The sequence below is a fragment of the Manihot esculenta genome, chromosome 8 (assembly GCF_001659605.2).
Source record: "Manihot esculenta cultivar AM560-2 chromosome 8, M.esculenta_v8, whole genome shotgun sequence".
NCBI classification, from domain to species: domain Eukaryota; kingdom Viridiplantae; phylum Streptophyta; class Magnoliopsida; order Malpighiales; family Euphorbiaceae; genus Manihot; species Manihot esculenta.
The window spans coordinates 9,465,288-9,480,688 of NC_035168.2; the positions used below are offsets into that span (position 1 = coordinate 9,465,288).

Genomic DNA, 15,401 nt, shown 5'->3' on the forward strand with positions numbered 1-15,401 from the left:
CTTTTGGCCTTGCTTCTGGCCCATCCTTTGTCCTCTTTCCATCCTTCCTGGAACCTTTGGGCAGCTCGTACTAGCTTCCAGCCAGTATCCTTGGGAACATCATCTGATGGATCTTCTTCTTTGGATTTGTCCTTCCTTTTGGACTAAGTCTCGATTGCCTCTGTCCGAGTCCTTGAGGTCTCTATGGAGACTTCCTTCCTTCCCCTAGGAGCCATGAGTGATGCTTCTTCACGAGCTTTGTATTGCTTAAAAATAACTTGCAACCTTCAGACATACTAGAGTATTTGCTCAATGCTCAAATTGTTGTGGTATGTTTCATTGACTATAGGGGGTGTGTCTTATCCACTGCTAGGAGTGGAAGAAATGATAACATCTTCGTCGGTAGCAACTTTAGCAGCTACTCGTGAATTGTCGGCCATTTCGAGAGATAAAAGAGAGATTTGTTTAAAAGTGATAAAAGATCGGTTTTAATCCAAATGAATAAAGAGAATTCAATGGATCTCCTGGCAGTGGAACCAAATGATGTTGCCAAGACTAAATTGATGATGTGACCGAAATGGAGCTGTGCTGTGATTGGCTAATCCTACAAGACAGAGAAGGTGAGGTGGTGGGTGCTCACGATAGCCACTCTGATGCTCAAGTCAGTAATATGGAGAATGATGCGAGTATAAAACTTGAAAGTATTTGTTTAAGTTAACAGCGTATATTTACCTTTGTGATTATTCTCCTTTTATACCGTAAAAAGTGGAAATAAATATAGTATTTTCTAATAATCTGCCAATAATGTGGCTGACTGCTTGATAAGGGATATAGCTAGCTAATAAGTTGGTGATCTCACGATTACAGACATAATGAGGATACGTTGAACTATATCTGTTAACGGTAACTTTTTTATAGAGTCTTGCCCTGAAGTTGAGAGAGCGAGTCTGTCTGATCTAAAGTTGATCTGTCCTAAAGCGCTCGGGTGTTCTTTTAGGGTAAGACAACATATAAATTTATCATATTTTTACCACATAGGTCTGTCTTATGGTACAACTCACTGTCTACTTTGAGCGAATTTTATATACATAAAAAAATATAAAATTTTATTTTATTTTATTTTATTTTATTTTCTCTCAAATAAAATGTAAATTGTATTAAGTATTTATCATAAATAAAGTTAATAATATAAAACTAATAATAATAAACCAATAGCAAACCATAGCCAGTTTGAATATCGATAAATAAACATAAGTTAAAAATTTTAGGGTAAACTGCAATTTAGTCCCTCTGATTTAGTGAAATGCAACCTTTCGTCCCTCTGTTTTAAAAAACCTTCAATTTAATCCTTCACATTTAAAAAAACTGCAAAATAGTCCCTACCGTCAAATTTTCAGTTAATCTTCCATTTATTTTAATAAAAATGACTAAACTACTCTTTTCTTCTCATCCTTCTCCTTCTTTTCCCGATCCTCTTCTTCCTTTTCTCCTCATCTTCCTCCTCCTCCTCCTCCTCCTCCTTCTTCTTCTTCTTCTTTTTCTTCTTCTCCTTCTCCTTCTTTTCCCGATCCTTTCTCCTCCTTCTCCTTCTCCTCCTCCTCCCGATCCTCTTCTTCCTTTTCTCCTCATCCTCCTCCTCGTCCTCCTCGTCCTCCTTCTTCTTCTTCTTCTTCTTCTTCTTCTTCTTCTTCTTCTTCTTCTCCTCCTCCTCCTCCTCCTCCTCCTGTGTTGGGATGAAGTGAATACTGTTTGGTTGAGTTTTTTTACTTAAAGGGTAGTTTAGTCATTTTCATTAAAATAAACGGAAGGTTAAATTGAAGGTTTTTTAAAACAGAGGGACGAGAGGTTGTATTTCACTAAATCAGAGAGACTAAATTGCAGTTTACCCAAAATTTTATATGAAATATAGTAACATATAAAATTTAAAAATTAAAGGCATAACTATAGCTAAATAATCTATAAATATTTATATTATTATATATTTATTCATATAATATTAAAAAATTTTATTATTTAATTTTTATATATGCTATAGATAAATTTATCAGTCGATGTCTTAATTTTAAAAAATATATTATAATATTTTTAATATCTTAAAAATTTATTAATTTAATTTATTAAATATTATAAAAATATTTAAAGTGTCTGAATTTAGAGAGATTAAATATTAGACTTTTTATAAATTTAAGAGATTAATTACTAAGTTTTTTCGGAATGAAGTAATAAAATATATAACAAAAAAAATTAATGAAAAATTAATTAAAATATATTTTTTAAAATTCAGATACCAAAAATTTACTAAATAATATTTTTTCCAAATATTCAATATCTATTATCCTCGGTGCACCCTAAGAATTCTTAGAAAGGGGCTTGGGCTTTAATGAGAGAGTTCAAAGCTAGAAATGGGCTAAATTGTGAACAAATTAGGCCTTTTTCAAAACCCCAAGCAGCGATCCTCATCTCTCCCCTCCAATTCCTAGGGTTTCTCTCTGCTCTGCTAAGCCTGCAAATCTTACTCCGAGGATTCTAATCTTTCCTCTCTCTCTCTACGGGGCTCTGCTTCATTTGTAGGTATGTGCCTCGGGTCGGTGCTGCCTGATCATGTGCTTATTTCCCTAGAAAATTGATGATTCTTTTCTGAAAATTGAGAATTGTGTAGGATGTTTTACTACTTAAGGTATTACCGTAAGATTTGAGCTACAATTGTGCCTTCCTCAAAATAAGTAGTGTATTTGATCGCCTAATATGGAAATTTTTTATCCATGCTTCTGGGATACTGTCTTGAAAATTAAAAAAAGAAAAAGAAACAGATTCTGAGAGCATTGGTTTCTCTTCGATCATGCTAAACCCTTTCTCTAAGTAGTTGGCATTTAATTTTGTTTACCTATTCTCTAGATGATGAGTTAATGAAGCATATGAATTTGTACTTGCAACTCTGAGTTTAATGTTATAAATCTCAAGACTTTGACGCTAAAAAATTCACTAATAATTGAAAATATTTTGTTATGTCTGTAAATTGATTCCACATTGTTGAGATGCATGTCAAATGATTTGTTCCAGTGTTATATTCAGTGGCAAATGCACTCTTCTTTTTGGTTTATTCTATTTTATCTGTTCCAGTTTTGCGAAGATGTATACTGCCAAGCAGAAAATTCACAAGGATAAGAATGCAGATCCCACTGAGTTTGAGGAATCAGTTGCACAGGTTTTTAAATGCTTTTGTTGTGATCAAATTTATGATATTAAAGCATTTTGTTTGGACTATGTTTGCTTCTTTTCTTTCATTACAGACTTTATTTGATTTGGAAAATACCAACCCAGAGCTGAAAAGTGACATGAAGGATCTCTACATAAATTCAGCAATGTAAGGATGGTCTAGTTGATGTATGCCTTATGGCATGCATAGCTCTTGCTTCTTACATGTTATTTTTCCATCTATATTACAGCCACATTGATGTTGCTGGGAACCGGAAGGCTGTTGTTATCCATGTTCCTTTCAGATTAAGGAAAGCTTACAGAAAGATTCATGTTAGACTTGTGAGAGAACTTGAGAAGAAGTTCAGTGGGAAGGTAATTGAAAGCTTGTTTTGTTGGGTTTTTATCAAGTTTATTGCTATACTATAGAAAGACAATGAGCCGACTGGCATTGGGAATCATTTATAGCAAAACTCAAATAACTTGATGTATGCATGAAGTGGGATATCTTCTTTGGTGGTTGAATCATTAAATCCTAGTAGGTCTGTTTTTGACGAAGAATAAGAAGTATTATTTGTATCCATTCACTATGATTATAAATAAATCAGTCCTTTTTAGTTTTGTGTTATGTAGCCATTTTCCCAATTATAGATAAGAGAAGAGGTTGGGAGAAAATAGGGGGAGAGGGAAAGAAGAAGAGAGAAAGTACTGTATTGTTTGTTAATTCTGGAATATGCCTTTCCCTCCTATGTATACTAATTCTACTACTAACAGAATAACTGTCCTACCTATTCCTGCCTATTACAATTATCTCAACACATCTCAGCACTCAGCTAGCCCGTCCCAGCTCATTACCTTATTCATAACATTCCCCACTTCTTGAAACTATTCTTGTCCTCAAGAATGAGTAAAGGAACAGATTCTAATATTCTTGCTGAACCTTACCATCTGCATCATTTGTTGAAAGGAAAAAGGGGGAAGAGAGGTATTATTATTATTATTGTTGGCATTTCCACCACACTTCTATGCAGAAATCCTCGACTGGTAGTATTGAATTTTCTTATTCAACCTTCTCCACATTTCAAATTCATCCTCTTTAAGTCTACATGATCCCATAAAACTCCAAGATTCTTTTCCTCCTCTCTCTCCTTCATAAACTACCATATCTTCTACTTCAGTATCATTTCATTCAAAGATCAAAATTTAATCTCTTTCCATGGAAAATACAACACATATTTGCTATCTTATAATCCTTTTTATTTATTTGTGTTTTTTGGTAGACTTTCTGTTTCCTTCCTTTTCTTCCTGGTTTGCCTCTGTTGCCAATCAGATGATTACGTTCTAGAGAAACCTTTTTATTCTTCTGAAGTTATTCTGAAGTGTGATTTCAATAACAATCTGAAAAATGTTAATCATGAAGTTATTTTCATAAATTTCCCCATGTGATATTGTGAGGTTCATGTTACAAATGATCTTATTTTTATCTTTCCTCCAAATTGTCTGTTAGGATGTAGTCTTGATTGCTACCAGGAGGATATTAAGGCCTCCAAAGAAAGGTTCAGCTGCTCAAAGGCCACGCAGCCGCACACTTACTGCTGTGCATGAGGCAATGCTGGAGGATATTATATTGCCTGCTGAAATTGTTGGCAAGCGTACCAGATATCGGATGGATGGATCTAAGATAATGAAGGTAATTCTGTACATAAACATTTTCTAGACATAAATGTTGATGCATATTCTCAGCTATTTTAAGTGCAACTTGATATTTAATGAGTTTCAGATTGGCAGTGAATTTATTTGAGTGAATTTATTTGGTTGATATACTAGCTAGTTGTTACTTGTTTGTGTCAAAGAATGACTTCAGTGGTATTTGCTGCCCATTAACAAGGAGCATCCTGTTATTTAATTAGTCCGACCCTTTATGCTCAGGTTTTCTTGGATCCAAAGGAGCGAAACAACACAGAGTACAAGTTGGAGACTTTTGCTGCAGTATACAGGAAGCTTTCGGGCAAAGATGTTGTGTTTGAGTTTCCAGTTACAGAGGCATGAAAGGCAGAGAACTGGCATTTTTTGCATGTTTTTATCAGAATTTTGCCTTACTGGGTTATTTAAGTTCTGATTTTATTTTATTATTGTTACTTTTTTGTTGGGTTACATCCGAAATTTTTGAGTTTTTACATATGACAAGTTGATGTAACAATCAGGAACTATTTTTGGTGGATTCATTTTCTTGATTGTGATCAATGCTGAATGTGAGAACTTGACAGTCTTCAATTTGCAACAATGTATCCTGATGTGGTGACTTCATTTGAAGTTCAATTAGTGTCTTGTCCTGGAAAAGACAACTCTGCATAGTTTGTTTGAAGCCTGGGGAGGAAGGAAAAACTAACAAAAAAAAACAAAAGAAAACGGTAGGGGGCAACGGGAGAGGGGTGTTGGGGGGCAGGGAGGGGGTATTTGTTATTTTGCAGGTGTCATAATCATTTTTTTTCCTTCTGAATGTAAAAATATCCATTAATGGCCCTAAGGGATAGGAAAGATGTTACAAAGGGGATCTGTTGCCCAGAATTAACCAAAAAGGATTCATCGCACAAAGCAATGGCAGCTAAAGAATGATTTGTCCGATTATAATGAGGAGGTGTCTTGAGAGGTTGTCTTTAAGAACTTTCTATATCTTTAATAGAGCTAAAATATCTCCATTAATCAGCTTAATAAGAATTTGACATAATCCTTCGAGGTTGACTTTGTGGAAGCCTTTAGTTTGAGATAGTAACAATGCTTCACGACAAGCTAAGGATTTCAGCACAAGCATATCAAGAGAATGCATGCACTTTCTTATATGACCAACCTTGGTGATCTCTAAGCAATGATAACAGTAATTTCATAATTATCACATCTATTCACGGCAGCATTAATTTATTTTGAACACCATCTATTCACGGCAACATCAAAATTTATTTTGAACATGTTTGGGCCCATACGAGACGTCCTTTGTCGAACCTCATTGGAGTAATGACCTACAATTGTACTACTCTGATGGGTTTTGTAGAATTCTAAGTGATGCTTCACAGCCCTGCTAATGACCTCATCAGGCAAAGTTCGTTGCTCAAACATGAAGAGATTTCTATTCCTCGCAATGGAAGGAAGATGAAGAAAATAATAAGTGAAGCCCTTTCCTTATGGTCAACTAAGGTTGCCATTATTTCAGACCAGGTGTCTGCCATAGTGGTTCCCCACAACAGTGTTGTTTTAAGACCCAAGGGAAATTTAAACTAGACTTCAATCGGATTTGGACATCCGAAGAAAATGTTTTGAAAGATTTAATCTCTCCACAAAGAGGGCATTCTTTTGGAAGATGAGGCATCCTTTTATTGAGGAGTTGAAGACTAGGAAGCCTCTCTTTAATGAGACTCCGAAAGAAGATAGATATTTTCTTTGTTAAATTCAATTTCCAAATGCTCTTCCAAAAGGGAACCATACTGTTGACCAAAGAGGGACCAGAGCCTACTTGGTGACGGTGATTGGAGCTTTTGATTAGTTCTTTGATCACATAATACCCTGAATTAACATTGTATTGCCCGTTTTGTATGATGCCAAATGAGTTTGTCTTCAGTTTTAAAATGCGGTATCAGAATTACACGGATCCTTTGAACATCTTCCTTTATGAAATTGGCTCGAAGGACAAATAAGTTTCATGCCATAGCATTTTCTTGGAGTAGCTGTGAGACCTAGTGGATAGCTAGGTCATGATCTTATTTAAATTGGGCAGCTCTGGGTATGAGCTCGGAATTCAAGCTTTTGTTTTACAAAGAATAGATTGACCATTTTGAACTTGTCATCTTAAACTTTGTCGTAGCACCTCTCTTTCCCAGAGTAAGCTTTGCCATCCCCGTGAGGGGTTATTGCCTATCTTAGCATCCATAATAGAACTGAAAGGAAAATATTTATTTTTCAATACCTGGGCCAATAGAGAGTTTGGGTGGGAGATGATTCACCATCCCTATTTAGCGAGTAAGGCCATATTGAAGCTTTCAAGATTTTTGAACCCCATGTCTCCATGTGATTTAGGCTTACACATTTGTTGCCAAGAGACCCAATGAATTTTTCGCTCCTCTTTTTTCTGCCCCCACCAGAAATTGAACATAAGACTATTGATACTATGACAAATGGATTTGAGAATTTGGAAGCAGGTCATCGCATAGACAGGTAAGGCTGTAGCCATTGTCTTCAGGAGCTCTTCTTTACCGCCCATAAATAATAAATATTCTTTCCACCCAGATATCTTATGGTGAATGCATTTCTGGATATGAGAGAAAACTTGTTTCTTCTATCTAGGAAAGGTTACAGGTAGTCCTAGTTATTTGTCATGTCTCTCCATCTCTATAATATATAGAAAAGAGGAGATGCTCAAGCGAATAGACCTTGGAGTATTCTTGCTAAAGATAATGGCTGATTTTTGAAAGTTAACAGATTGTCCACTGGCTTTAGAAAACTCATTGAGAATTCGCTGGACCATCTCCGTATTATTAAGGGATACTTTTGCAAAGATGATAGAGTCATCTATAAACAACAAATGAGAAATAGAAGGGCATCTAGGGAAAATGGCAATACCTTAGAGGGGTGAAGATTTAATTATATGGAAAAGACCTTCCATACAAAAAAGGAATAAGAAGGAGGAGAGGGGATCTCCCTGTCTAAGGCCTCTAGCTAGTTTGATAAAGCTAATTTTCTACCCATTAAGTTGAAGAGAATAAGAGACTAAAATCACAAATTGCATGAGCCAACCAATCACCACTTCGCAAAAGCCAAAGCATTTGAACTTATGTTCAAGATAGCCCCATTCAATACTATCGTATGCTTTATTTATGTCTAACTTGAGTGCCATCCCATAATTCTTCCCTTATGGGTCTCAAGTCTTTCATGTTTTGAACACTTTTAACTTTAGGTATCAATGTAATAAAGGTGTGGTTGATACTACGGAGGAGTCTATTTTTAAGAAGGATCAAAGGTTGCTTCACATACCTCTCCTCCTATAGTGTCCCAGTGTTGTTGAAAAAAATGTATTGTTAACCCGTCCTCACTCGGTGCTTTGTTGGGATTGATAGAAAAAGCAGCAATTTTGATTTCCTCTTGGAATATAGGTATACTAAGGTGTTCATTCAAGTCATTGGATACTCTAGTTCTGAAATCTTTAGTGACTCTGGTGAAGGCTACTGGATTGGAGGAGGAATACACTCTCTTGAAATAATTTGTGGCTACCTCTGCAATGTCATGAAAAGAGCACTTCCATTCTCCTTACTCATTTTCAATGCCATGTAAGAGCTTTTTGTCTCCTGCGCCTTCGTTGAACGACTTGAGCATGAAAGAACCATATATATTTGTCTCCTACTTGTAACTAGTGTTGGCGAGATTTTTGAACCTAGTATTTTTCTTCCCTTATGATATCCTGTGAGAGCTTTTTCTCTAAGCGTCTTACTTCTGAGTTGTCCTACTCTCTAGAGTGATTTGAAGTTCCCTATGATCATAATATAATAGTTGCCAAAGTTGCTTTTATAATTGATCAAATTAGTAAATTGTATTACTTTCACTTCCTTAACACTACTCATATCAACAAAAACAATATCTATATAAAAATTAATAGAGGAATTATAGATACAAGCATGGAGGAAGTAATCCTCAGCGTGAATGATAGATACACTACTTTCTTCTTTTTAGGATAAAGCTAAACTCCCTACTAGACCTTGCAAGTTTACAATAAAAGATTCAGAAAAATCACATTTTCTCAGCTTGTTTTTCACAAGAAAATTCATTATTCTTGTTCTCCATGATGAAGATAATATCTGGAAAATGGGTCTAACACAACCCTTTTAGATGGTGGAATGTCAGGAGATTCCCCATACCCTGACAATTTCAACTTAGAATCTACAATTATCCAAACGGGGCCACTTATGGCTGGCTACATCCACCATATCAATAGATGAATCATCACAATAGTCCCATTTGCTTCCTTTTGTCAGCATCTCTTACTCGTGAATCAAAACTGCTTCCACTGTGTTGTATCCCTTTACCTTATTCAATAGCTTTTTCATTTGGCAATTCATGTGCTACCACATTAGGGATTGGCATTGCATAATGAGTACAAGCTCTCCTCTCCCCAACAAGAAATGAGTTTGTCCGTCAAGGGGTCAGTAGTCTCCCCAATGAAATAGTAACATTATCTCTAAATTATTTTGATTTATTTATTCAGTTACTATTTTTCCATTGCTTCAAATGTCCAACTCTTTCATTCCAACTAAAATCTTGGGAACCTTCTTCGACTAACTTTATAAAAGTTAAATTTGATGTGGCTTTTGTTAGAAAATGGCCTAAAGGTTTAGTTGTGGTTGTGGTTAAAGACCATGAGGACTCGATTATTGATTGGACCTGCAAAATGTTTTCAAATTTCCATGATCATCTAACAATGAAAGTTTAGCTTGTTATGAGGCAATTCTGCTCGGTAGAGTTAAAAGTATCCTAATATCCTCTTTGAAGGAGATTCCAAAGAAATCATTAATGTTTTGAACCATGGCAATGTTCCTTCTATTTTATACTATGGTTAATGATATTCTTACATATTTACAAGTATCTAGAGGTTGTCATCGTTGAGTAGGTCGATTGGACACAGAATGAAGCTTGCCATACTCTTGGGAAGAAAGCTATTAGGGACAACCTAATTGTGTTGAATCTTGCCTAGCAAACCAATTTTATTTTGGGCTCTTTCCCACATGATGTTTTTCCTCATAACTTTGACCAAAAAAATGTGATTTTTGTGTTAGTTTTAAGACAAAAATTAGGCCCACTGTAAAAGAATAATTGAATAGTGAGCCAAAGAAATAGAAAAGAAAATTTTTTTTAAAACAAATATATATATTTTTTAAAAAGTCGGAGAAGAAAAGTAGGCTTATCATATAATTTGACTCTTGACCGTTACCTAAAGAGTCGGTTGGCATCCTACCTTCTTGTTCTTAACTTTTAACACCTAATCGTTATAAAAGTTTAAATATTACCCCTACATATGCATGTAGTTTATGCGTATTTTAAATTTTCAAGAGTTAAATTGTTACATTGCATGAATTTTAAGGATCAAATAACTATAATTTATAAAATTTAGATATTAAATATTTACATTTTTATAAAGGTCAAGAGCCAACTGGCTTTTCGTATAAAATTTAGAGCTAAATTTTGTATTTTGTAAAAAAATATCAAACCCAAATATCTCAAAACATAATTTTGTTTATCATTCTTAGTTCATTTAGGACATTTAAATTGTATTTCTATTAATATATATTTAGAATAGTAATTAAAACTATAAAAATACTTGTAATTTATAGAATTTCTTTGAAATAAATTAATAAGAAATATTCTCGTCATAAAGCTAGGTTTGTTTATTTATCTTAGAGTTGGTTTAATGTTATGGTTAGCATCCTAAATTATATTATATTTATTTTCAACGGTTTAATCGCGTTGTACTCCCTTTACACGCTATATCATTTTATAATTTTTATTTATCAATGGGACCTCTTCCTAAAATTAGAAAACTTTTTTCTTTTCCAAAATAATAATGTAATTATTTTATTTCATACACATGAGAAAAATTCTCGTTTTAAATCATTCAATATAGTATTTAGGTGTCATAATCAATGCTAATCTATTTTTAAAACACATCATGTACATTAATGTGAGATGCCACTCTTGCATCTTTCCAATTCTAATTTTAGTCCATTAGCACTTTTAGAGAAAGTTGAAAAGGAGAAACTTTTAATTGAGTTTAAAGGTCTTACTTTTTGTAGTTTATATCAATTATCTTCTTTGGAATTGAAGATCCCAACTATTGACCACTTCTTGGTCCACATCTCCTCCAAGTATTGTAGTCCTCCAACTCCAAGCCCTTCAATAATCAATCACAAGAAAGAGAGGTTCTATACACAAAGTTTGGTTAGAAAACCAAGTAATCAAACACAATTTTTGATACTAAGAATGCTAGGGTAACAACTTCTAATATCCTTAATGTCCTTCAAGAATAAACAACGTAGAAAACAAGCTTAGCAACTGAGCTTAGTTGGAGAAGAAGAAGGCTTTGCTTCTTAGTGTTAGAGATTTGTAACAGGAAGAGGTGTTCTTCTCACACATATCCCTAACCCTAAACTAGTTTAAACGAAACAGTAGGCAAATGGGGCACATGTCCCTTACCTAAGTCTCTCATTAACATTTTTTTTTTATATAAATTCTTAATCAACATGTGTCTTGTTAACACATTCACAAGTTCAATTTAATCACCATTAATTTAATTTGTCCTCCATTAGTTAATTTAGTTCACATTTAACAGCCAAACCCATTATAGTGTAGTCCACATCCATTTTTCCAAGCCCATACTATATGTAGCAATGATCTGTCTGAAATATAAAGCTTAATCCAAAGACCATGAATTAAACCAATCTTAATTCACCAATTAAATAATTAACTAATTAATTCATAATAAATTAAAAATTCTCCAATATTAAATTATTCGCACGGTTAAATTTAGTTTTAATTCATGTTAAATAATTTACGATATAATTGCAAACTAAATTTATTTATCCAATTAATTAATAAGATATTTTGATTAATTAATTAAATTTATTAGTAGTAGTTCTATTGTGTGTAATTTTCTAAGTTCAACGGATTGGCAATGAGAATATCACTACATTAATAACTATAAAAATACCTTTATATCGCATAGAGTATAGCCCCTACCGTCTAATTTCCTTTATTATAGTTATTCTTTAACTTCCTTTAATTCAATCCTCTTCTTCCCATATATTTTGGTTTTCATTTATTTTATGTGATCTTGGACAAATTCATTCTTATTTGATAGCAAGCCCACATATCTGACCATTGTGCTCCTACATGTCGCCAACACCACTTGTGACTATGCTCCTACCACCCTCTATTGCATGGTCTCTCCTCCACCTTCATAGGAAGTTGCACACTTTACTACCTCCTCTATTTTTCAACTAGTTTTTTCATATTCTTACATTGAGAATAATGTGGAGTTTAAGTCTAGAAAAGGGTTTGTTCGAATGATGCTTTGTATATAGAAGTGCTTGTTATTGACGTACCTTTCTTTAATTATTGTTGTTAAGATGGATGGTGTAGTTTTAATTAGTTGATTGACGTACCTTTCTTTAATTATTGTTGTTAAGATGGATGGTGTAGTTTTAATTAGTTAAAGAATTTTAAATGGAAATTCTTATGTTTGGGCTAAATATTTTTATTTTGAAATACAAAAGTATGGGTTTTCTCTAGATTCCTTCTCTTTTAAAATTTCCATGGATGACTTAATGAGTTGTTTTCTTAGTTGGATTGAATTGCATTAGAAAGTCAACATAAGAGATTTTTTCTTCTCTTTTTTCATGATATATAATTAATTTCAACAACCTATCTCAAATTTTGAATGTTTGAGTTCTAGTTTATGTCCTAAATTAATAATGATTAACATGACAATCTATCCCAAATTTGGAATGTTTGAGTTCTAGTTTATGTTCTAAATTAATAATAATTAACATGTTTATATATTTTGAAACTTTACTCTAACTTGCCTATGTGGATAAAAAAAATTGGTTTGAAAAACAAATACAAAGTGTTACTTATATGTCCTACAACCAATCTGGTTGTTGTCGTTGGACATTATCTTTCATTTATTTTTAAATATTTAATACATTTTAATAAAAAGTATTTATTTTTTTTAGCGTTCATTTAATTGAATCTCGAGTAAAGATAACGTTCAAGAGACTATATTACTATGGAAAAGAAATTATAACGGATTATAATTGCAAAATTTTTATTACGTTTAAGTAATGTCTCTTAATATTCCTGGTCAATATTCTTATCATTGTTGGACAATGATTAGAGTTATTGAAACTAGTACATATTATATTTTTTTTTTCTCAAAGTAAACAACTGATATCATAAGTTGAATATGTGAGGTATCTAGAATTAAGATATAAGTGTTTATTTTATCAAATAAGTACACTGAACACTGACCCGCTAAAAATTTCATATGAGAATTACTCGTGTCTATGAATTACTCTAGTGATAGTTGTGTAAATAATCTTCTAACTTGAAATCAATAAATCCTCTTATATAGGGACTTCTATGTTTTGATTCATTTTACACATTATTTAATTCACGAGTAATTAATAGGGATAAATTAGGTATAATAGAAACTATATGAATGTGATTGAGATAGAATTCATTACCCTAGGTTAATTAGGAAATATTCCATTTATTCTCTGCTAGCATTGGCTATGAAATCCTTGTGCAAGATAAAATAAAATTAGCAAATTAGATTTGGAATAAGTCAATGGCTATTGCAAAGAGAACTAACATAATTTAATATAGCAGATACTCTTCATGCATTAATTGTTAAATTGAAATATTAGTAATGAAAGGATACTAATTACATAGCAAACGCATGCTCGCCCGGTGACACCTGGTTGCCGAAGCACTGATGGCATGCGCAGTGGCTATGAGGTGGTCGTGGAGCAAATCGTCTTCTTCTCCAGCAGAACCGAAAGGAATAGATCTCATGATTCCCATCAACGATGGGGATTTCGGTGTTGGTTCAAAGTGTCAGAGGAAGCACAATCGTTGCACGATCTGCTGGATGCTGGGCTAGCAGCAGGAGTTAGAAGTTGAGTGCTGGCTGTGAGATGCGCAGCGGCTAGGGCTTCATCTTAAGGTTGAAGATGAAGCTCTAGCCATATTATAGAATAGTCCTTGTTCTTTTAAAGTGTTTTTCAATGAGATCCTTTTAGGGCTAAAACTTGAAAAATTAATTGTTTTAGTCTTTAAATTAAATAACTATTTAATTTATAATAGTTCTAATTAATTTAATACCATTTAAATAATTTTAACAGTAATTAAAAATTATTTTTAATGAGATCTCTAATGTGATTAGAGTTATGAATAAAATTATTTTATCCATGATTTATTTTTTTGCTAACACCAAATTAAAACATTGAATTTTTTTTTTTTTTTTGAAATGGGAATTGGAGATTGGGAGAGTAGAACCTAGGACCTTTCAGATTTACTCAGATGCACTTACCACCAGGCTAAACTTGTGAGTGCAAAACATTGAATTGTTTAATTACCATTTTTAGCACAAAAAACTAATAATAAATATAGTGATAATTTAATATGATTAATATGCATGATGAATGATTATGGACATCTTTTAAGGCCAATGTGAGTGTTTGAATGGTTTGACCAATTATGTTTTTTTAAATAGGGCAAGTGTGTCCTGTCTTGACTTATAATAGTTATAAGTCATATTTTCTCATCTAATTTTCCTTAAATGTAACTCAAGGTTTTTTATTCAAATATTATAATAGTTATATATAGGAATATATTTTGCAACCCAAAAAGAAAAGAAGGCGATGAAAATTACATGGAGCATTGGATATGGTGCAAAGAATAAGGCTTTTAACTTCTAGAAGATCAAAGATGTTGCCACCTATGTTTTTAACCATCAAGTTCTCTTTGTGGCTCAAGGGAACTAGTTTAAATATGTCAATGATCATCCAATTAGCATATTAGGAGTGTATATTTATGTATGTAATATGTATGGTATGAAAACAACAATGTCTATGTATGAGACTATAATAGAAATCTTAGGATTTAAAATCCCTAATTAAATTTTAAGTATGTGTTAGGAATATGATATTTTACCATCCATTGTTACAGCATAAAACCGGAATTTAGTTTTTATTAACTTGTTAGACAAACTCAAAGTTAATTTCACCTGAATATGTTTAATGCTATGAAATATTTGATATTTCTAAACAATGATTCTAATTAACTAATTTACTTGATTTAGATGGGTAAACTCATGGTCATGTAAGTTTAGGATAAGAGTTAGGCAAAATATATATAATATGTCAAAGACAAAGAGTTGTCACCTAACTGATTTAGGAATCACATAGAGATGTGATTGATAAACTATATTATCTATCTAATTTAATTTATAATAATTTATTAGGCAAATCTAAGGTTATTTAAATTAAATGGGATCCTAGCCTGCTACGAGATCTATCGCTGAATTTCTTGAATTAATAGATAAAACTATTAATTTGAATAAAATAGTGGGAGATTATAATTAAATATTAAAGACCTTATTTTATAATTAAAAAATACATGACACTAATAAT

At 32.9% G+C, this 15,401-nt stretch overlaps 1 protein-coding gene across 1 annotated transcript; it reads left to right on the forward strand.

Annotated features, from left to right (window-relative positions):
* The first annotated feature begins 2,393 nt into the window (after nucleotides 1–2,393).
* LOC110620233 (40S ribosomal protein S7) lies at nucleotides 2,394–5,455 on the forward strand. Its single transcript, XM_021763879.2, has 6 exons — nucleotides 2,394–2,550; nucleotides 3,100–3,184; nucleotides 3,270–3,343; nucleotides 3,426–3,549; nucleotides 4,682–4,864; nucleotides 5,104–5,455. The coding sequence occupies exons 2-6, from the start codon at nucleotides 3,110–3,112 to the stop codon at nucleotides 5,221–5,223; spliced, it is 576 nt and encodes a 191-aa protein (XP_021619571.1). The 5' UTR covers nucleotides 2,394–2,550; nucleotides 3,100–3,109; the 3' UTR covers nucleotides 5,224–5,455.
* The last annotated feature ends 9,946 nt before the right edge of the window (nucleotides 5,456–15,401 follow it).